General features: G+C 41.8%; 1 protein-coding gene across 2 annotated transcripts in view; it reads left to right on the top strand.

Annotated features, from left to right (window-relative positions):
- The window catches only part of CLYBL (citramalyl-CoA lyase), a 156,826-nt gene that overhangs the window by 79,469 nt on the left and 54,219 nt on the right, over positions 1 to 23,138 (top strand). For both annotated transcript variants that reach the window (XM_048933230.1, XM_048933229.1), the window contains exon 2: positions 1,566 to 1,755. In XM_048933230.1, coding sequence (XP_048789187.1) covers positions 1,566 to 1,755 — 190 coding nt within the window. The remainder of the gene's footprint in view (positions 1 to 1,565; positions 1,756 to 23,138) is intronic.

Raw genomic sequence — 23,138 nt, 5'->3', positions numbered from 1 at the left:
TGGGATTTTTGTGGGCTCAAGAAGTGAGTCCACCCAGGATAGGCAGAGACCTGGCAGAGGAGCTAATGGAGTAATTGTCCTTTTCTGATTAGTTTGCTGAGATGAAATGTAATTAAAGTTTTCTTTGTGTTTTTAATTCAAGATCTGTCTTTCAGGATGCCAAGTCTAGGGGGAGGGAGAATGCATTGGTAGGGTTAGTTTAGAAAGTGGTCTGTCAGCAAGGCATCACATGGCTCTGATGTAGATTGACTGAACTCATTTCCAGATGTTTGAGAGGGTTAGTCACTTTGGAAAAAAGCCTTGTGTGCATGTAGCTGTGTGTTACTCAGATGTAGCAACCTGGGAAATGTTATTAAGAGGGACATAGGAAAATGCATGGGTCTCTGATGTGATGTGATAATGACATATTCAGTGTGGTGCTAGAAAAGCTTTGCATTATTCAAAGTGCTGAATAATATACATGATAATGCGTAACGGTGTTGGATTATGGTGGGATTATTTTGTGACTTATAAGTGACTTGTGCACCGGCTATGAAGATGAGTTGTGTTATTTTGTCCTCAGTTTTGATGTAGCAGAAAATGTCTGAGGGGTACAGCTTGAAATAGGTAGAAGCAGGGCTAGGGTAGAGCAAGGGCTTTTTTTGAAAGGCCACGAAATGCAGTGGTGCTGTCTGCAAAATATTTCTCTATGCCTGTAATTATGGAGCAAGGCAAGCTCCCTACTGTGCTTGAGGCCAGCCTCTTTCAGCAGCCCAGAACACACAACCCCAGATTTGGGATGGGTAGGCCACAGCCTCACCAGGAATGATCAGCATGGAGTGGAGACCACCACAAACTCAACACCTACTCAGATGAAGCCCTGTGGCACTGCAGGCTCATACCTGTGCTGAAGTGTGGGGCACGAAGCCTTTATAAGCATGAAGAGATTCTGTGGCCAACTGGCCTGCTGATGATGCTGGTGGGCTTGTTAGCTCTGCCAGCATTCCTGGTTTTTCTCTCTTCCCTCTCCATCCATTTTGCTTATTTAAAATCCGCATGAAAATACGTTTGTTGAAATAATACTGAAGTTGCAAAATCAACCTTGCAAAATGGTGTTTGTTTAACCAGCCTTCCTTCTTCATTCACAGCATGCCATCCAGCTCCTGCAGCACACGTGGCAGGGAGCAGCCCCTGTCTTAAAGCAGCCCTGACTTGCTCCCATCACAGTCTGTGGAAGAATCCCATGGCAGAGGGGAAAAGTAAAATAAAAACCTTTCTGTACTTGTCATGGGGCACAAAACAGGCAGTGCAATTAAGGCCACGTGGATAACCTCAGCCCTGACATTTCTTCAGGTCTGGGTGTTATAGTTTGCGACTTCTGTTGAACATGGTGTTTTGGGGGTTTTATACCATAATTACCTTTAATACTGATATCTCCCTACCTTAGCTATAATACCAATATTTCCCTACCTTATCTCTTCCTGAGAAATAAATTCAAAAGGCCACTATCTAGATAGGAAGGTTTCATTTTTAGGATATCGTCAAGTACTCTTTTAAGAGCCTAATTTCAACTTTCTCCTTTACAGGCTGAGTTCTTCTCTGCCAGCTGGCGTCCCCAAGCTGAGCTATCGCTTTGCATCATCTCACAAGTACATTCCCAGGAGAGCTGTGCTGTATGTACCTGCGGATGATGAAAAGAAGATACAAAAAATCCCATCACTAAATGTCGATTGTGCGGTGTTGGACTGTGAAGATGGCGTGGCTCTGAACAGAAAGGTAATTAAAAATTATCTGTGCAATACAATCAGCGCTAACTTGGACGTGTGGGCAAATATTGCCTTTGCCTAAGGGCAAGTGGCAATCAGACAAAGGTAGATCTTAAGATATACAAAGTACAGTGATAGTGGTAGGTTTTATGGAGGTGTTGGAAAACGTGCTTACCCAGAACTGCAAGAGATGGCCCCTAAGTGGGAAGCGAGTTTTGAAGGAATGCAGGGCTGGGCATAAGCACTCACTGCAGGAAAGTGGGAGGTGCCGTTATTTTTGCTACATATTTCTTGTAGAAAAAGAGGAAATAGACTGTTAGAAGAGAAGCAGGGAAGGAAGAATTGGCTCACAGTCATCAAGCGGGAATTTTGTTGTTAAAACAAAAGCTTCGGATTGCGAGCAAGAGTTTGGTTTCAGGCTTGAGCCTTGGTGTATTTAGAAAGATTTACTCACTGAGATTTTCAGAGGAAATGTTGGTGGGTTATTTCTGAATAAGTCAGAACCCAAGTCCACCAGGGACTGAAGGGCATTTTAGATCCAAGGAGCTGCAAGAAAGCAGGCAGAGTGAGAAATAAATGTAGACGTGTGAAGTACCAGTGCTAAGGTTTTGATGATATTTGATTTTGTGAGAGAGAATGATCCAAACGTGTTTTCATCTATCCTTGCTAGCAATCTTTTTAAAGTATCTCAAATGAACCATTAAAATGTTTCACATCTCAAGTAATGCATACCAGAAACTGGTTTGAATCTTTCACAATGAAAGGTATTTTGGAACTGGAATATAAATGTGCCAAAGCATCATCTTCGTATTTGTAAGTCTTACTGTTCATTTTACAGTACCTCAAACAAAGGCAAGCACTACTTAGGGTTTAGGTATTAATTTGTTGTCCAGACAGTTATGAAAATAGGCTTGAAAATTTTTCCAGGTAATTTCAAAAATGTGGATGAAATTTTATTCTTTTCAGTTTCTTGGGAGTTAATGCTTTCCAGAAGGACTCAATTTGGTGGTGTTCCCTTTAACTTCCAGGTCTTCTTTACAAGTATGTTGAAAAGAAAAATATTACAGAGTTTTCACATAATAATTCTAGCTCTGAAAAGTGAAAATAGTGCTGCTGAATGTTCATGTGTGCTGATGAAGGCAGATGGAAAACATTTTCCAGTTGCTAAAATTCTGTGTAAAAGGCTAAAATTATATCTGCTGTCACAGTGAATTAGTGTTGTTTAGTTCATGTTTGGAAGGCCGGTACTGTAAAATGACACAAGACACAATTGTGTGTTAAACTAGCATTTTTAGGTGCAGCTTAATTATGTGAAACAAACCATTTATAGCAGAGGCATCAATTTCTAATACAGGATGACAGCAAAACGAAATTTTATGATCAAGGTGACAAATTTGATAGTAGTAATTTCTAAAGGGTGATAAAATTCTACCTTTGTTGAAGTGAAGGGGAGCTGTGCCACTGGCTGTAAGATTTCAAAGAAATTAGGAGAAAATTATGTAATACAGACTGGAGGTGACAGACAAGCCCCTGACTGAGCTTAAATGCAAACAAGAAGCAGATAGGAGGTAAAAGTAGGGGCAAGCTACCAGAGAGCAACACAGAACTGCTGTCTGGGCACACAGGGACAGAAGGTAGAAGGTCAAAGCTTGGCTGGAATCTAAACCGATGAAGCTTGAGCAGGTCAGCAAGAATGGCTACCAGGAGTTCATCAGTAGCAAAAAGGAGAAGAAAGAGCAGGTGAAGTGTGGACTCACTGCTCCATGAAGCCTCAGGCTTTACTGTCAGTCTGCTCTCAATCCTTCTGGGGCATTTCTTAGAAGCGAAATTTGTGGCAGCAGGACATAGCCACAGTAGAGGAGGATGAAGTCAGGGTCTGTTTAAGCTGGTTTGTGGGACCAGGCAGGGCACACTGGAGGCTGCTGAGGGAGCTGGCTAGTGTCATCCTGAAGCTGCTGTCAGTCGTCAGTGAAAGGTCATGATGGCTGGGGTGGTTCCTGATGCCTGGAGAAAAGAAAATGCTTACAGCCATCTCCAGAAAGGGTAAGAATGAGGAACCACAGGCCCATCAAGCTCTCACTAGTGGTTGTGAAAGCTGTGGTGCTGGTCCTCACTGAAATTATTTCATAGCCAGATCAGGACCAAATCATGCCCAACAAATCTCTAAATAAATGATCGTGTTTTAGTACGAGAGATGAATAGAGGTCTACCTTGACTTTGTGAAGACTTTGGCATGGCCTTACACAGTATCCTCAGTAAGCCTGAGAAGAAATGGGCCATGTGGACAGAGTGTAGGGTTGGTGGCAGTTTGCCTGGACGTGAGTGGTGCGTGCTGTGTATGTTTTGCAGTTGCCCCTTGTGGGGCAAATACCATGAAAATCTTCATCAACAGCCTGGTTGATGGGATGGAGTGCACTTTCAGCAGATTCATGATCATAGCAAATTGGGGTGCAGTTGATAAGCCGGAAGGGGCAGCTGTTCTTATGGGGCTTGGCCTTCAGAGGAATTAGTTGGCAGAGACATAATGAAGTCCAGCCAAAATAAAAGTAAACTCAGAATCATAGAATTGCTTAGGTTGGAAGTTGGCCTTCAAGAACATCTTGTTTCAACCCCTCTGCCATGGATGGGGTTGCCAACCACTAGACCCTGTGATCTCAAGGACAGGCTATGGGCACAACTGCCTTGGTGCAGCTCTTCAAAGAGGCCCTAGCAGTAGCTGTTTTAATTGCAGCTGAAGGGGTTCCAGCAGCGCATCCTGTGGCAAAGGTGGCCTACTGCCTCAGAGCCATGCTGCCAGGGATGCAGGCAGCTGGTGCAGGGAAAGGGTTCCTCACCCTCAATTGGGATGGTGAGGTGAGCAGATTGTGCCCAGCAGGAGGCCCCAGGACAAAAGAGGCACTGAGAAATAGGAGGGAGCCTGTGAGAGGCCACCAAGATGGCCATGGCACAAGGGGCGAGGCTGAGGGAGAGGAATTTATCTATCCTGGTGAGGAGAGAGCAGAGGGGACCTTGGTGAGGCCCTACTTTGATCAGGAGGATGGAGATGTTCTACTGAAGTCTCTTCCAACCTATGAATTAGTCTGTGTGATGCACGACCTAGTAGCAAAGCATAACTCAAAGTGATTGGAAGATCGAACTTCATTTTTAGATCTGCCACAGGTACTCAGGAAGACTTTGACTATTAGGTTCTGTGAATGCGAAGCTGAAATTATTACTGCTCTTGCTGCTTAATATATTAATGTTTCTGAGGTGTTTGGAGACTTTGTGTGAAAGATATGTCAAGAATATGCACTGAAGTACTGTATTCAGTGGCCCGTTGCAAATGGGTCGTCTAAAACTGAGAAAAAAATACTCAGCAACACTGAGTTTGTCCTTTTGATTCATTATTCTTAAAATAAATAGTGCTGATGATTTTTGCTGTTTACTGCCATGTTTTGTAACAATAAAAATTCCACCTGTGAATTTTCTTGAAGCTACTATTAAATGTTAGGGCTTAGGGAAGTAAGAACCTGGCTGAAGGTTCACAGTGCTTTGGGCCAATTTCACCTGCTTACACAGGGTCCTTGCTTTAATCATATCCAAGCAGCAAATTTGAACAACACCTCACCAAGTCTGTTTTACAAGACTCTGTGTGGTACACATTCAGATTAAGCTAGATTCAGATAGATCAACGATCTGGAATACCAGCAGTTCCATTTGTTTTAAAATGAAAAGTCATTTCCAAATGAGAAATGTTGAAGTCTGAAGTCATAGAAGTGGAGTCATAGAGTCATAGAATCATTTGAGTTGTCAGGAACCTTTAAAGTTCATCTGTATGTCAAACTGCAATATTTCTGTAGTATCCAACCTGTTTGTCTTTTTTTTTTTTCCTTAACAAGACAGTGCCTCTCTCTATCCTGCTTAAGCAGCAGTCTTGATGTCAGGGTCTCTGCAAATACGTTTCTGAAACACCCCAGAACCCCAATAATTGCCTGTATTCAGCTGTGTATTCAGTTGAGAGCATATTCTGCCTCACCAGGTAAAAAGGTGTTGGAAGAAAGAAAAACTAATTGGCTGCAGAGTTCAGGTTTCTTGGAGGAGCATCTTTATTTCTTCGCACCCAATACCACTGTTGAGGGCAGGTAATTACAGCTTGATTGTCTGCAAAGTAAAGCCATATGCAAGTCTTTGCTCATTTTGAGACAGTAGCTTCATGAGCAGTTCAGTGATCAGGGAACAGCTGGCAGGAAAGCAGCCTCCCTTGGTTATAGCATTTTCTTTGTAACTTCCTCTGCTTAGTTCTTCCTCATCCTCTAGCATGAGTCCCTTTCCAGGTTCCTCTGGACTTTTGCCTGTGTCTTCTGCTTCCCAAAGTCTTCTCTTGCTCTAGCCTTTGGTCATGGCTCAGTAGCCTCTGGTCTCATCACTTAATAAATAGCTTTCCCTCAATGTTAGTTTTTGTTCAGATTTGCCAGAATGTTAACCCCAGTAGTGGTGTTAGACCTAATTGCCCTTTCATACTAGGGAATTAAATCCTGCCAGCAATGTACAGATATTTATCACTCTTTGTCCTAAAACAAATTTGACATACAAAGCTTCACATTTCTCATGTTTTTTACAGTACAGGTAAAAAAGCAATCTCTTGGATTAAATATATGTTTAGGAAACTTCCGTGGGATCCCCCAACATGAAACATTTCATTTGAAATTGAGCAGTGTTGCTGTTTTTCCTCTGGAACTGAAGAGATCATCTTCATCCAATAAAAGTTATTAATATTCAGGGCTGGACTCTAAAATGATGTCAGACTGATGAGAGTTTAAGTTCTTTTGCTGTGAGACAGGATTCTATCACTTTGTGTCTTGTAGGAGGAAGCTGCCTGCTCCTCCAGCGCCTGAGCAGTAGAAGCTGGGGAAGAGGAAGCTGTACTCCATCTTTCCTCTCATCTCTGCCTTCAGCAGACAAACAACAAGCCCTGAGCCTTCCTGCTCTCCCTGTGCTCCTCAGCAGTGAGGGGAAGTTCAGTTTGGCTGGGAAGATGGGTAGGGAAGGACCTATTTTGGCTTATCCGCAGCATGGCCTCTTAGGGTCAGAGCATAAATTTGCTCCCACTTAATATCTTATAGCAGCCACTTAAAAAATCATCACTGTGCTATGCCATGGAAGAAAAAAAAAATCAATTAATTCTTTTGAATCATCTGTTTTTAAAAATAGGATTAAAGCCTGACCACTTTTCAAACTGTTCCATTATGAATAACGCATACGTAAGGGATGTCTCTGGGTTTCATTACAGTTAAGAGCAGATCATCCGCATACATGCTGATTTTATGGAGATTTCTCCCCATGAGAATGCCTCCTCCATCGTTGTAGTGATCTGATCCTGGGGTCAGAACAAGTAGCACACTGGAGAGAGAGCATCCTATCCTAGCATTTTTCTCCTAATATGAGGCGTTCTGACCTTTTTATTCCTTATCACAGATGCGAAGAGTCTCTTGCATACAAAGTAACACTTCAGCTGAGTTTTGGGGTGGAGATGAATACATAAAATGGGCCAGCACAGCATACAAAAAAATCCAAGGCTTTCCTTATTGAAATGCATTTCCTTGTTGATCATTTACCGTATCAGTGGAAAAAAGCTGCAGTTGGCTTCCATAAATTTCTAGCTACTTCAATTAAAACCAACAGTTTTCCTGTATTATGCTATGATGATTTTATATATATATATATATATATGTATACGTATATAATTATTAAAGCCAAGATGGTTGGGATTTATCAATGCTGCAGGTATTTCTCTAGACTCATAGTGAGAATGTTAGCTAGTACTTCATAGGCACAGTAGCATGAAACATTGATAACTAGGTTATCTTACCAGGTCTTTGCTTTATTTATAATAAATTAGTACTGTACCTAATTGTATTCCTCCTACGGGGAGAAGGCTTGCTGATAAAGTGTGTAGAGAATGATTAAATGTACACAGGCGCATAGTAGGGTGACTTCCCTTCAAAAGATGCACAAAATTAAAATGGGAATGCTGCTCTCCCTGGTGGCTTGCCATTATTAAAAGTCTCAGTAGCATGGGAAATTTCTTCTGTAGGAACTGGGGAGTCCAAAAGTCTCTCTGGTATATTGTAGGGAAGCTGAACTGTACAGTGAATCTCTGCAAGGCCTTTTTGATCCTTGAAGAGTTCTGATGAATATACATTTTTATGAAAGTTGTAAAGTATTTTCACTTTCTTATTAATCCCACCATGGTACTCGAAGAACTGCCACTCCTTACTGGTAGCTGTGACAATAAAAGTTCTTGTTCCTATTGTTTTATCCTACAAGCCAATCATCTTCCTTACAGAAAGATTTGAAGATTCATAACTATGGTCACAATATTCAGCAATTTTCTTCTTAATGATCTCAATAATGCTTGTGTCTCTTCAAGCAAAGCCTTTGAAATGCCAGTTATTTCTTTTCCGCTGATTCAGTTGTATCCAATTAAGTTTGACTTAGATGTATTCTGATATAACAATTACTACTGACAGAATGGTGTCTAGAAACTTAGTGAAAATGTCTTGGTTCAGTATAAACAGTAACTTCAGGCAGGGGTATTTTAGCAGACCTGAGAAAATGCTTTAAAACACAATGTTTGTTTAGGTGTGGAATTCATTTAAGTCCTCATGAGTAGTCTGCTGTCTTCAGACACAGCAACACATGTGGGTACTGAAGGCTAATTGCAGGGCTAGAACTCATTACTGCTACGTATTTCTGTAGCATTGTCTGGATTGTTTTGCAATATTTCCTGTGTTCTCATAAGAAGAAGTACTTGGCTGTGCAGTCAAGGAGCATCTAGCACTCTGAAGGGCACCAGTGAGTTTTGGGTGTGCTATACCAAATCAAACCAATGCAAAAAGCTGCCTATTCACATGTAACTTGGAAATCCATTGGATCAAATTTGGGTTGACTTCTGTCTATACAGAATGTGTATACAGGTATGTGCATGAGGTTATGTTGCCAGGGCTGCGATGATAGCAGAAGAGAGCAAAATGTAAAGTTACTGCCCAGACCCGTCAGCAGTGCTCTCGGCACTCAGAAACACTTGTTCCACGTCTCCTTTGGTTATGAACAGAGATATACGTCTGTCCAAATTTCACTTGCAGTGATCTCCAAATCTGGTCTTGAACCTAAGACTTCATGATTCTTTTACCAAGCAGTCCACTCTGCTTATCCTTCCATGTTGTAAAGACCGCATTTTGAAAACAGAGGCAAGCCAAGCATTGGGAATCTCACAGACTCACAACAATGGCATGAAACAGAAGGTGGTAGGATACAGAGACTATAGAACTTGCTCTCTGGTAATTTTTTCTGCTACATATCTCTATAGTTCGAGCCAATGTACCTTTGCTCTGATTTAGGGGAGGTAAGAGAAGGCAGAAATCGATTGTACTTTTCCCATTGCATAAGTCACGGGATAAGGAGGAGTGGAGGGAACCTTAGAAACATTCAGAAGAGACATTTGTCTGCCACAGTGATGTTGAGCTTGCCTTTATCTTGGGTGGAAATTGGCTTGAGTGGCTGTGAATTGTTGGCAAAACCTGTGCTATGTTCTACCAAACTACTTAAACATTATCTGTTTACCTGGGAATTAGTGGTATTATTAGGAAACAAAACAAGTGTGGTGAGATACTAGATAAGAAAAAGGAATTTTTGATGTCAGATGGTGGAACAATGTAGTTGTACATATGGAAGTTGCAGATGAAGGTAGCAATGTCTCTGGTCTTGGCTAAGTTTAGGAACACGGGCAGGTATTTGCTGTAATTATGAGATTTAACCTCTGGACCTTTGGTTTCATTAGTTATTCTTCTCGAGGCCAGAGACAACAATTCTATCTCTCGTTGGTGAAAAAGAAACCCCCTAGTATCTCTGCAGATAACGTACCTGAGCTTCATTTCATCCCATTGTGTGTCTTAATTGTTAAGAGTCTACAATCCCTGCTATGCTCCATCTTCATAGGCAGATTCAGCAGATCTTATTCCAAGAACATTTCTCAGTGAATTAGGACATTTGTGTCTAAATGTGTAATTCAGGATAAATCCCAACAGGAGTTGGAGCTTCCTTCTGGTATACCCTACATATAAAATTGAAGATCTTACCAGCTCCTAAGCTTGCCTGATATCCCTGAGTACTTTTGATTATCTCATTTTCTCAGCAAGTTTCAAAAGTTAACCCCTTTCTTTGAGCTGTTGATGATTCCATGAATGTTCTGTGAAATGAAAGCCAACTGTCAAGACAAGGGTTGCTGTGCTGGTATGCATGTGTGTAGTGCAGGACAGTCTGCTCCCAAAGTAAGCAAAGAGCCATCTTAAATCCAGCCATTTATTTCCACCAAAAGCTAGGCAGATGCCATGACATCCCTTCAACTTAGAGTGGAGTAATTTATCTCTGTTCAGCAGAAGACAACACATGGATTACATTTGCTTAAAGCTCTGTTTTTTACATATTCTCTGAATTACTTCCTTCTTTGAATTGTGAATAGGCTTTATGTTGAAGAGTGCTTTATACAGCTGAAAAATACACTTCTGTGGAACAAGCTGCTAACTAATATAACTACAGAACCAAACTTCTGGCTTACTGAAACTGGAGAGTATCCAGAGCCATGAATTCATTTTGTGCTAACAGACCAGAATAGGAAAAAAATGATATGCAATCCTGGTGATTTTTCTTGTCCCTGTCTTAAAAGCCATAATTAATTGGGAACAGAAAGTTAGAGAAGCACAAATACAGTTTACTCACATCTAAACCTGCACATCACTGCTGGTTCTGCACCAGGCTCCAGGGGCAAGAAAGCTCTTGATGTGTCTCTGCATTGCCCACAGCCATGCCCACATTCTGGGCATTCAACCAAGGAATTCTTTGCAAAGAATCAGAAATTATCCTTTTTTTTCATCCTTCCAGCTAAGTCAAAATGTCTAGCAGCATTTGAAAACTACTGTTTTATCACTGCTTTTTATGTATGTACGCTGCCTGTGTGTTTGTTAGCACACCTAAGTGTGTTGGCTGAAGTCTACTGTATTTTTTTTTCCCCAAAGGCAAATACAAATACATGTACAAACCCAGCATACTACAGATTTTGCTGTTGTAGGTTAATCAGCTGAGGTTGTCCACCTTTTCCTTTTGGCTACAAATGTCACAGGGGAGATTATGATCTCCTTGTTTATCAATAAACAAAGTGATAAGCTGCCTGTGGAGTCTGATTAGCACTTTGCATAATTTCTGAAAGGATTAATAAAATCGTACTGCTCTCTGCATTTGACTGCAATTTCTATCTTTAAAGGAGCTTGGTTGCTCTGAGATTTCTGTTTCAACTTCTAAATGGCTGCATAGCCTCCTAGTATCTGCTTTATATCATTGTAATGGTACTTTCTGCTGTCTTTCTTTCACTGCAGTGCATTAGGACTACCCTCTCCAGAACAATAAACTTGCTAGTTATTATCTCTTCAAGGCTAGGGGAAAAGAACTGCAAATATTTTTCTTCATTTCTGATCACTGAGCTCCAGAAGGTCATAAATCCTTGTATTGTTCCTTGATTTGGGAGCAAATGGTTGTAAAGATGATGGCTGTTCATTTTAGCATCATTGTAAAACATTGCTACCTCATTCTTTCCTCCTTATTTGTTATGGTATCTTATAATGTTGCCTCAGAATAGCTGTTCCAATGCCAAACTTGAGATAGCTTCATCTTCTAAGGTTCTGTGATTAAACTGTGCATTATAAGGGGTTACACTGAACAAATTGATATTCTCTTCCTGCTTAGTGAGGTTATTTGGCTATATTTTAAACTTTGACTCCACACAGGCCCTATCTTCCACTCATTAACCAACCATTTTTAAATCGAATAAATACAGACAATAATTTAGCGAACATTTTCTTGAGAAAAAGGGCAGATTAATGCATGTAAACACGGGTGAATCTATTTAAATAAACTGTCCACAAAATCCTTACAATATGTAAACAACATTTGTTATGCCTTGGAGATAGCAAATGATTGGACTCATGAGACCCTGTTTATCCTACTGAACAGTTTCTTTCATAACTTCAAAGGGAATTTTATATATTTATGGCAATAGCAGGGTGTTAAGTGTAGCTAGACAGAAATTATACCTCAGCTATTTAAGTTAATGCCAATAGGGATTAAATTAGATTTTATAGCTGTTAGTAGAAGTCTGTTTTGTAGCTAACAAGTGGGATTTTTAAATCCTGGAAAGCATAATCCTATTATAAAACTGGCAGCTGAATTAACATTATCTAGGAAGCACGTCTTCACGGATTAACATTTTTTGACATTAACAAAGAAAAACTAATGCTACAGGGATATTAGATGCTTTTCCCAAAAGTGGGAAAAAAAGGAAAGTGAATATAGGACAAGATAAATGGCATAAATACTGCAGTAAGGAAAAAAATGGAGAGAAATATGCATGAGAAATGAAATCTGGGAGTGACCGTTTTCTTTATCAAATACAAAAGAGGTACACAGAGGAAGAAAAGGCTCTACAATTGATAGCTCATATGTTAGCCCACGTGTTGATTTATACACAAGGCATGGCTATCCTGTGCTCATAGCCATGAAGGCATGATGCTATCCTGAAGTCTGAGATCTTTGCATTCCAGAAAGATGGTATGAGAGACAAGAGCTGACAGTAATGCAGAAGAAACACTCATCCCTTTATTAAACAGGACCATAAAGCTGTTCCACAGAGACACTAAAGAAGTTCTCGTTACCTTGAAGGGCAGCTATGGAACAACTACTGTAAGTAGTGGCTGTACAGGAGATGAGTGAGTCACTGAACTTGCTGTCTTGCACTACGTTTTTTTAGGTATTTATTAACTGAGTAGGCTGACAGCAGTGGTAAAAGCCACATTCCTGTATCACCGTAAACTTTTCATTACTTAAAATTACAAAGAATGCATCTACTTTTCATTATTTTAAAAGTTTCATGTTTAGAATCTGACTCCTTGTTCACAACTGCAGTACTGAAATAGTAGAAGTATTTTGTAGTGTAACGTACTGGGGAATCCACTTGATGTACACAGAACAATTTTCTGGACTTTGCAAAATATTCAGTGTTGCTGATCCTGTTCTACAGTAACATTACCTTTTGGCTGCCATCTTGTCTCACAAATTTCTTCTGTCTTGTCAAATATAAAATTTCATTAATTACTAATGAGAGATGAACTGCAACAATTTCTTCTGGCTTTACCTTCTAACATCCAAATCTCTTGGTTCAAGTAAAGTCACCGTTAGACTGGATTTTGTGATCAAAGGTTGAACTGTGTCTTTACAAACCCAACGTATGGCTTTACAGGTTGATCCTTGGTTTGTTGCATTCAAAACAAACTCTGCATTTTCCCACTGCCTTCACACACATGCTTGATTTTCTAGCTGGTGGGAATTCACATACTGAGCAACCTCTGAACGGCAATTGATTTGACTTGACAGAAACGAGCAGAAAGAACAACTGGCTTTTAGCCTGTGACAGCCATCTCCATCCCCAGTCAACAAACGTCACCTCTTCCTATGTCCACGCCTTCATACCAGCATAATTGTTGTCAAAATGAGAGCACTGCAGGGCTCACATCCTCCCAGGGGTGATGTTTCCTGTAAGAAGAGTGACGATGCTTTGCCGTAAGCAACTCGGTGGGTCAAAGAAGTCTCTCAGAGATCTCTCTTCCTGTCACTGTTGGAGCTGTGAGTTCTCCCTGTGCTGCCAAGAGAAAGCAGTCCCACAAGGGTCACCTTTCCATGCCATATGGCCTTGGCAAGCAACCTCCTTCCATACTGATTGGGGTAAAAAAAAAAAAAAAAAAAGCACCTGTAGTAAATCTGTGGGTATCGAGCCTAATTCCTTGAGAGAAGCAGAGGATTTATTGAAATGTGTCTTTTTTTCTTCTACTGGTAAATATATGCAGCAGGGGAGCCCAAGACCTCCATTTGGAATTGTTTGTTGGAGGGCATTCTGGGCTAACAGGAGTGTTGAGATGGAGCAGCTGTCATCATCCACTTCAGTCCCCTGATCTGAAGTAGGATGAAGCTTAACCGTGTCAGAGCCTTTGACATGATCTCTCGCCATATCCTTCTCTCTAAACTGGGGAGGTATGGGTTGAAAAATGGACTATTTGATGGATTAAGAACTGGTTGACTGATCTCAGCCAAAGGGTTGTGATCAATGGTTCTATGTCTGGGTGGAGGCTGGTCACGTGTGGTGTCTTGTGCCCCTTGGTCTGGGGCAATCCCAGATATTTATACAGAGCAGCCCTGCAGAGAAGGACTTGGGGGTCCTGGTGGACAAGCAGCTGGACATGAGCCAGCAGTGTGCGCTTGCAGCCTGGAAGGGCAACTGTGTTCTGGGCTGCATTAAAAAAGGGGTGGCCAGGAAGGAGAGGGAAGTGGTTGTCCCCCCTCTACTCAGCTCTTGTGAGGCCCCATCTGCAGTACTGCGCCCAGGCCTGGGGAACCCAGTATAGGGAGGATGTGGAGCTCTTGGAGCGGGTCCAGAAGAGGGCCACTAAGATGATCAGAGGGCTGGAGCACCTGTCCTGTGAGGAAAGGTTGAGGGAATTGGGCTTGTTTAGCTTGGAGTAGAGAAGGCTCCGGGGAGACCTCACTGTGGCCTTCCAGTACTTGAAGGGAGCATATAAACAGGAAGGGGAATGGCTGTTTATGAAGGTGGATGGTGATAGAGGGTGGTGACATGCTGGAACAGGTTGCCCAAGGAGGCTGTGGATGCCCCATCCTTGGAGGCACTCAAGGCCAGGCTGGATGTGGCTCTGGGCAGCCTGATCTAGTGGTTGGTGACTGCCCATGGCAGGGGGTTGAAACTAGATGATCACTGTGGTCCTTTTCAACCCAGGCCATTCTATAATTCTATAATTCTATGATTCAAACCACTCCAGTGGGTATTTCTGTAACCTGCTGTTGGTGGTGTGGCCCAGAGATGGCTATGGTTCTTCTAATGTCTGTTGTAGATTTTCTGATATGTCAATACTGATGAATGGAAAGCTGGACATAAGCCAGCAATGCACCCTTGCAGCTCACAAAGCCAACCACTGGGCTGCAACAAAAGCAGCCTGGCCAGCAGGACGAAGGATCTGATCCTGCCCCTCTACTCTGCTGGTGAGGCCGCACCTGGAGTACTGCGTCCACATATATGGGAGAGACATACATGTGTTGGAGTGTGTTCAGAGGAGGTCCACAAAAATGGTCCAAGGGATGGAACATCTCCCGAACAGATTGAGAGTACTGGAGCTGTCTTTTTCATTTCTGGTTCCCAAAACTGTTTATTTCAACTGAATTCTTACAAATGTAACATAAAAATGTGTAGTTGGCTCCTATTTTATACTGTATGATGCTTCTGCTAATATATTTCCAGAATAAGCTTTTTTTTTTTTTTTTTTTTTTTTTTTTTTTTTTTTTTTTTGTATGTGTGTGTGTGTAATAATCCTGCACCGGTGGCACCTATGAACTTGACCATAATTAGCATTTTCAGCTATGTTTCTGCCTCTGTCTCCACCTCATACGTGACATTGTTCTTTTTTTTTCACTTTTGACAAAGTTTAGAACATGTTTGCATGGTCCTCCAAATTCTAAATCCCTAAAGATGCTGTAAATCTAATCACTCTTGCACTTTTCATGTTGCTACTAAAAATATTGAAACCGTGCCCATTCTCCCACTGGGCCAGCTGCTCCACGGAACTGCTGGTTGCTGGTTTCCAAAGGCAGCTTTCCATAGTATCCTATTTCCTTTGACATTATGTGCGACAGTGTCAAAAGCTTTCTCACATCTTGGATGCCCTCCACTGAGCCCTGCCCAGTTTTTCAACACCTCTCTTGAAGTGGATTGCTTAAGCTGGATATTCTACTTCACATTTCACCTCACTGGTGCTGAACAACACAGTAACAGTAACCTCCTTAGTTTTCTGGTCATCCTCCTCACAATGTAGTCCAGTATTCAATTTGTCATGTTTGCAGTATGAGTGCACTGTTCCCTTCCTGGCCCTCATTCGGGTTGCCACTCACTAAAGTCCCATGATCTTTTCAGTAGCCAGTCTCTACAGCCTTTCACCCCTGGCCAGGTAGGTGCATGAGATTATCCTATTCATAACTGCACAAGTTCTCTCTTCTTCCTGCCAAGCTTTCTTGAGTTCCATTTTTCCCAGTCCTTCACTTTCTCACGGTGCCCCTGGATTGAAGCTCTACCAGTCACATCCCTCTGGTTTGCCATCATTGGAAAATTTACTGAGTGTTCATTCAGTGTCATCACTGGTGCTGATGCAGAAGATGTTCAATAAAATTGGCCCCAGTGCCAAAGCATGGAGTCTTTTTACCAGCTGCCAACTAGGCATAAGCCATGGATAACTATCCTTCAAACTCAGCTGTCAAGACAGTTTTCAGCCCATTTAATAGTTCCTTCTTTCTGCCCATATTTCCTGTGCTTCCAGATGACAATGCCACGCCTTCTAAAGTCACAGTGTATTACACCTGCTGCTCTCTGTTCATGTAGCTACTCATTTTGTCATCAAAGGTCATCAGATTGATTGTGCTGAGATGTCCTCCTCCTATATCCAACCCACACAGACCATACAGACCATCTTCTCCTTGTTTGGTTGTCTGTGATTATCATGATACCATGATTGTAACTTGTTCTGCCTCCTTTTCTTATTTACCTAGCTAGAATCCGTAGTTTGAATAAGCAAGGGACTTTGTTCTTGTTTCATTATACAACTTCCCAGTCTCAGGTATTGATGCCCCTAGCATTGCAGCTACTGTGCCTTCTGAGCAATAAAATTTTAGTTGCCTCACGTTAAATGTGGATGGCTGCATCTGAAAATGTGATTCCTAGCTACAATACTAATGTGGCTGTAAGTGTGTAAAAGTCTGCTTTTGTGCATGCTCATAAATGCCTCTCTCCTTTTCTGGCAGATTGTTGCCTCTCCAATGTCAAGGCTATCAGAAAAATGCCTTCTGTTCTAAGGCTCCTGAGTAGATGAGATCAAAATTGATTGTGGCACTGATAGGAATGGGAGGGTGGTTGGACTAGATGATCTTGCAGGTCGTTTCCAACCTTGTGATTCTGTGATTCTGTGATTCTGTGAAAACTTGCCTAGCAGATTCTGAGAGGAGACAAAGAACAGAAACCATTGCCTTTTTATTTAAAAATGCCTAGAAAAGGAAAGAGGAAATGATGGATAGTGATAGGACAAGGGGGAATGATTTTGAACTGAGACAGGTAAGGTTTAGGTTAGATATTAGGAGGAAGTTTTTCACACAGAGGGTGGTGACACACTGAAACAGGTTGCCCAAGGAGGCTGTGGATGCCCCATCCCTGGAGGCATTCAAGGCCAGGCTGGATGTGGCTCTGGGCAGCCTGGTCTGCTGGTTGGTGATCCTGCACACAGCAGGGGGTTGAAACTGGGGGATGATCATTGTGGTCCTTTTCAACCCAGACCATTCTGTGATTCTATGATTCTATGAAATAATGGTCTTGTACATAGTGGCATGTGTAACAGACTCACTGGAAGCTAATTGATCAGGGTCATAGATCAGGATAGTGGAGTGTTGTAGACAAAGTAAGAATAGTGGAGCATAATCATGTTGCCTGGTCAGGGAAGGAGACTGTAGACAAAAATGTCTTTAAACAGCTGAAAGAAGTCTCTGAAATTCTTTCTGGTTTTCATGGAGGACTTTAACCATGCCATCACCCCCTGAGAAGGTCGCATAATAGAACACAAGCTATACAGATTTCTGGAGCGCAAGGGAAACAATTTTTGATGCAAGTACTGAACAAGATAACTCAAGGAGATATTTTGTGAACTCTTGAGTGATAATGAACTGTTAATCAGTGACAGTTCTGTCCACAGGAGCTGTGTGAAGCTGGAACTTAAGATCCTGAGGGAAGTGAGGGCAGCAAGGAAACGAGATTTCAGCTTGTTCAGTGAGCTAGTAGGCAGGACAGATATCATGTTGTGTTGCCTCTGATGGACAAGGAAACTCATAAGAGCTGGTCAGACTTCAATGGCAATCACCTTAAAGTGCAAGAAAATCAACTTAAGCACAGGAGAACAGGCAGCATGGCAGGAGGCCAGCTGGCTGAAATGGACACTCTTGATTTAGCTAAAAAGCAGAAAGATTGTATGCAGGGAACAGAAGCAGGCGTGGGCTACCTTGGAAGAAAATAGAAGTATTGCTTGAGCATGTAAGGGCAGAATGAGGAAAATCAGAGCCTGAATGGAAACAAAATTGATGAGGGGCCTGGAGGACAACAAGAAAGTTTTCAATACCTTCAGTAACAATATAAGAAAGGCCAAGGAAAATGTGTGTCTAGCTGAGTGCTGACCTTTGCTGCAGGACCAGACTTAGGTGTTTAGTAGGTTGTCTTAGGCTTTAGACCTTATCTGAGGGCTTCTGGTCTTAGAATCATAGAATCATGGAATCACCAAGGTTGATCTCCAAGATCATCCAGTCCAACCATCCACCTATCACCAATATTTCCCACTAAACCATGTCCCTCAGTACAACATGTAAATGTTTCTTGAACACCTCCAGGGTCGGTGACTCCACCACCTCCCTGGGCAGCCCATTCCAGCATCTGACCGCTCTTTTGGAGTAGGCATTTTTCCTAATGCCCAACCTGAATCTCCCCTGGCACAACTTGAGGCCATTCCCTCTAGTCCAAATATTAGTTACACAGGAGAAGAGGGTGACTCGCACCTCATCACAACCTCCTTTCAGGTAGTTGTAGAGAGCAATAATGTCTCCCTCAAGCCTCCTCTTCTCCAGACTAAACAATCCCAGTTCCCTCAGCCTCTCCTCATAAGACTTGTGTTCCAGGCCCCTCACCTTCGCTCTTCTCAGAGCATGCTCAAGGGCCTCAACGTCTTTCTTGTAGTAAAGGTGCAAGAGTAGTTAGTGAGGGTGAGCGAGGATCCCCAATAAGCACGTATACACAGTTACATATACATGCATGTATGAATATATATACACACGCATAGAATCATAGAATTATAGAACCATAGAGTCATAGAATCATAGAGTGGCCATATGACCATTGAGTGAGGACCTCAAAGATCACCTAGTTCCAAACCCCCTGCTACAGACAGTGTTGCCACATGTGGCCCATCACACAGCTCAGTTCAGTCAGAAAGCAGTGGCTTTACCAACATCCACATAAACACGGTGCTCCTACATATATGAACAGCATGGTGGCCAAATTCTATTCCCAGTCCTGCATATACTCCTTCTATATATTATTATCCATATGCACACAGTGCATGATATGGACACACATAATATGGACCTCCCATATCCGACCCTAGAAAACCTGGATTTGGTCCCAGGTACCTCAGTTTCTGTCATATGGACCTGCAAAGTGTGGAGGTTCATGGCCTCACCACAGCTGCTTTAAGTCAAACTTTTCATTAAACATGCACATGCATATACACATGTGCACATGTACATGTATACACACACTGTCAAGTAGCCCACCCAGTATCTGGCCCTAGATCTCATTAATAATTTGTGTTCTTTTGCCATTTGCCTAGGATTTACCACTTCTTGTCCCCCACAGCCCTACATGGTTGGTAAATTAAAGGCCAGGTTTCTGAAAGTCATAGACTGGTGAAAAGAAATTTGCTGTCGTTCTTTTTATTTCAGTAGGATTTGGGTGTTAAACTGTTATTCCAAAAGCCTGTTTATCTACAAATGTACATGTGAAATGAACAGCTGTAGTAATGGCATGATTGACTACTCTATAGAATGAGGAAGGAAACTTCACAAAGGTCATACACGCTTCATTTAAGATTGTAGTTTCAAATTGTTGTATTACTTGTTTGCTGTGTTGACCCACATACAAGGGTCTGTACATGCTATGTGTTTTACTGTTCCTTTTGTAGCAGGAGGAGGAGCATCTCAACTGGGTTAAGCACAGTAGATGGTAGAGATAGGAGGTTGTGGCTACCCTGCTGCTCTTGCAGTTGATTAGCTGTTTTCAGTAATTACACATTTCCATCAGGGGTGCAACGGTTATCACCTCTGGTAATGAGATTACTCCCATTTCATACAAGTGTAATGTTCTGCTGCTTCCCTCTTGGCACTTTACATGTCTCTTTGACTCTCACTCTCAAAGCTTACTGAGGTTGCTCGCCATATTCTCTCCTACGGATCTATCGAACCGTGCAAACTGGCTCCCCAGCATTTGTCAGTTTCATGGTAGTGACAAGTAGTCCTGCCAAGGCAGTATGACGGCATGGGCAGAAAATAGCCTGCTTTGCAGTTATTTAGAGAACTTGTTCAAATTTTTGTGTTGCCTTTTTTAAGGTGGCTAAATTAAATGTTTTTCACTTCTGTGAGGGATTTCTGTTACCCATAATGTAGCAGGATTGTTTTTCCTTGTTTTTTCGTTCCGTTCACCATGGAAGGAAAACCAAATAAGGTACTATATCTTCATTACAAGATTGAAAATCTTGCAGAATTTGCTGGGATTCTCTAATTGCAGACTACTTGTTCCCCAAAGCACTGTTAAAAATCATTATCGTCAGCAACAGGACAAGGCAGAAAAGTGGATGCTGGTGTTGCCTCTGATTTATACAAACAAATCCCCCATTCTTCTGGTGTTGAGTAAGTCCCAAGAAATGTCTTAAATAGGAAGAGAGACAAACCCCAGTAAGAGGCAAATAAATCACTAAAGACACACACACACACAAATAGTAATGTGTGTTACTGGAGCTTAACAAAGAGGAATGAGGATGCAGTGAAACATTACTCTGCAAGGAGCTGCAGATTCCAGGCATTTCTTTTGATAGAGCCTCTGAAGGAAGGTTAGTGGCTGTGTACTCTTTTTGAGACAGCTTTGCAGTTCATAGATCTGGCCTAAACAAAAGTATTTTTTCTAAACTACTCCTTTCATTTCCCTCCTCCTCATGGCAGGACTCCAGCAGAGTTTTGTAAGCAGTCTGAGGGCCATCCTGACAGCATCTCTCTCCCTGCCTCTGGGGACAATTCCAGGTCATAGATCACAGTGAAGGTATACTTCATAGAGCTATTTGGCGCTTCCACATTTCCTTTAATAGTTATTTTTTTTTCCTTCCAGAGTGTTGCATGAAAAGGGCAACACTGTAGGCTACCAATCAACCACCTCCTTAAAATAAACTTCATCATGGCAGCATTTTTCATGTAAGCATCCCTGTGAGTAAACTGCATGGTGCAAAGAAGGGCATCTGTTTTTCACCCTGTTCTGGAAATCAACTGAGTGCATAAATGCAGTTTTTGCCAAGAAATATAAATGCAAGTGCTTGAGCGGCAGCCTTGGAGAGCAGACTTCCTTGACTCTCCATGTGGTTCCAGGAGCCATGTGACCCATTCCTCCAGTTCTTTTTCCCATTAAAATTGATCCAAAATCCCAAAAGATAGGTAATGAAATTCCCCTTATGTATGAAGCTGCCAGATTTCCCCATCAGGAAACCAGAAAGCCATCAGGAGACCAGAAAGAAATGCTACCTCTGCAGGAAACCTCTCCTACCACTTAGGAAGAATGGTCTCCAGTCTGAAGGTGCTCATAAACCAAACAGTGCTCTCACACAATTTTATCTGGGGGGAAAGAGATTGAAGGTGCAGAAATAACTGTCCAAACTAACTTGGACACCAGGCAGCGTGGCAGGACACCTACCTGCTTCTGGCAGGAGAGGGAAACGTGAGAAGTGAGTTTGCCAACCAGCACGTTAAATAAGCTGGGAGCTCTTTTGCTGTACAGGTTTGAGGAACTCTCTAGTGATCGAAGGGATGGGGAGGTCTGAGCCTCCTACACTGAGAGCCATACAAAGGAGCTGTGCACGAAGCCTGCTGTGCAAGGGAACAGTTTCCAACCCTCCTGCTTTTTGGTATATCCTTTCTGGCCCACCTCCCTTGTTTCCCAAGTGCTAAAATGAGACAGGGTGGTGTTCAATCCAGTCGCTTTCTTTGGTCATGCTTCTGGAGACCAGACCCCAGCTGTGAAATTAAATTGATAAGATCTACATTTCAACAGAGTAAGACATATAATTCACCCTTGAAAAGTCGGAAACCTTATTTCTGTCAAACTACTGCTTAAGAGAAGATTTGACTATACTCTAATTCAGTCTAATCTACCCAGTCAAATTACATGCTCATTTCTTCTCTACTTTAAAAGAATAGTAATATAAAAAGTCATACAAAATTTGGGATCTTTTTCAGCATTGCATGAGGTCACTGAGCTTGGGTCACATAAGTGCTGTGAAGGCAACACCATGGAGTTTTCATTGAAAGGGTCTGATAAGGACCTTAAATTGTAGCAGGGGTAAATGCACTCTCAATTGAACTGGTTAGTTCACGTAAAGCTGCAATAATGACAAAAATCATATCTAATTTCCTGGAAAAGTGGGAAACTGAGAGAATATATTTTAATGGAAGTCTTACTGTTAACTCTTTGGTATTCTGGTGTATTTCAGTGATCTCCAAACACAGCTGTACAGTACAAGTGCCAGCATTGGCACGGAGAGCATCTGAGAAAGTTCCCCGTTGTGCCAAGACTGTGACATTGCGTTCTGCTGGAGATCTCTTTGGCCTTGTTTCATGCATACCTAGCAGACTTAGCAGATTGTGAAAATGAATGTTTGCCATTCTCATGGCTGATTTTTGCATGCATCTGTTCACTCATCTGAACCTTAGTTACATGCTGCTACGAGAATGAAAATCTATAATTTTTTTCCTTGGAAATTGGGATTGTTTCATGCACTATGATTTCTGCTTAAGAATACTGCACAGAATTTATGAAACACTTGTCTCACTATTTGTCTTAGCAGAAATCATAGTTACAGGGACATATTTTTCTCTCCCTCTACGTATGTGTCTGGGCTTCATGCTATAGGAAATAAGCACATAAATCAAGAGAAAAGTAGTCCCCTTAGAAAGGAAAATGCCTGCTGGCAGGTACCAAAAGGTAAGTATTTAAACAAGGTATTTACGTGTGACGTTAGTGTACCTGCACTTATTACATCACAAATTCAGCTCTGTAAGCCATAGTTCTTGCTTCATGCGTCAGTTTGCAAGTAAGTACACAGAGTGTCAGATTGTTTAAATATTCAAGTTGTGCTACATTTCAGAGCTTGCAGAGAGATTTATATGCTGAATATTCTTCTTATTTTTTTGAAGAAAAAATGGCCTGACAATTAGCTTGATATTGTGAATTTGGATGGGATCAGGGGAGAAAACTGCTGTCTATGTAGTGCTCCAGAATCAATAGTGTTTACATTCTCACTTTCTAGAAAGTGCACTTTTGACAGAGCAGCTTTTTATTTATAGTTTCACTGGAATTATTTACAGTTCTATATATCCCTTAGTACTAATACTTTGTTTCCACAAAGG

This window comes from Lagopus muta, chromosome 1 (assembly GCF_023343835.1).
Source record: "Lagopus muta isolate bLagMut1 chromosome 1, bLagMut1 primary, whole genome shotgun sequence".
Classification (NCBI taxonomy): domain Eukaryota; kingdom Metazoa; phylum Chordata; class Aves; order Galliformes; family Phasianidae; genus Lagopus; species Lagopus muta.
This window is presented reverse-complemented; position numbering and strand designations above follow the sequence as displayed.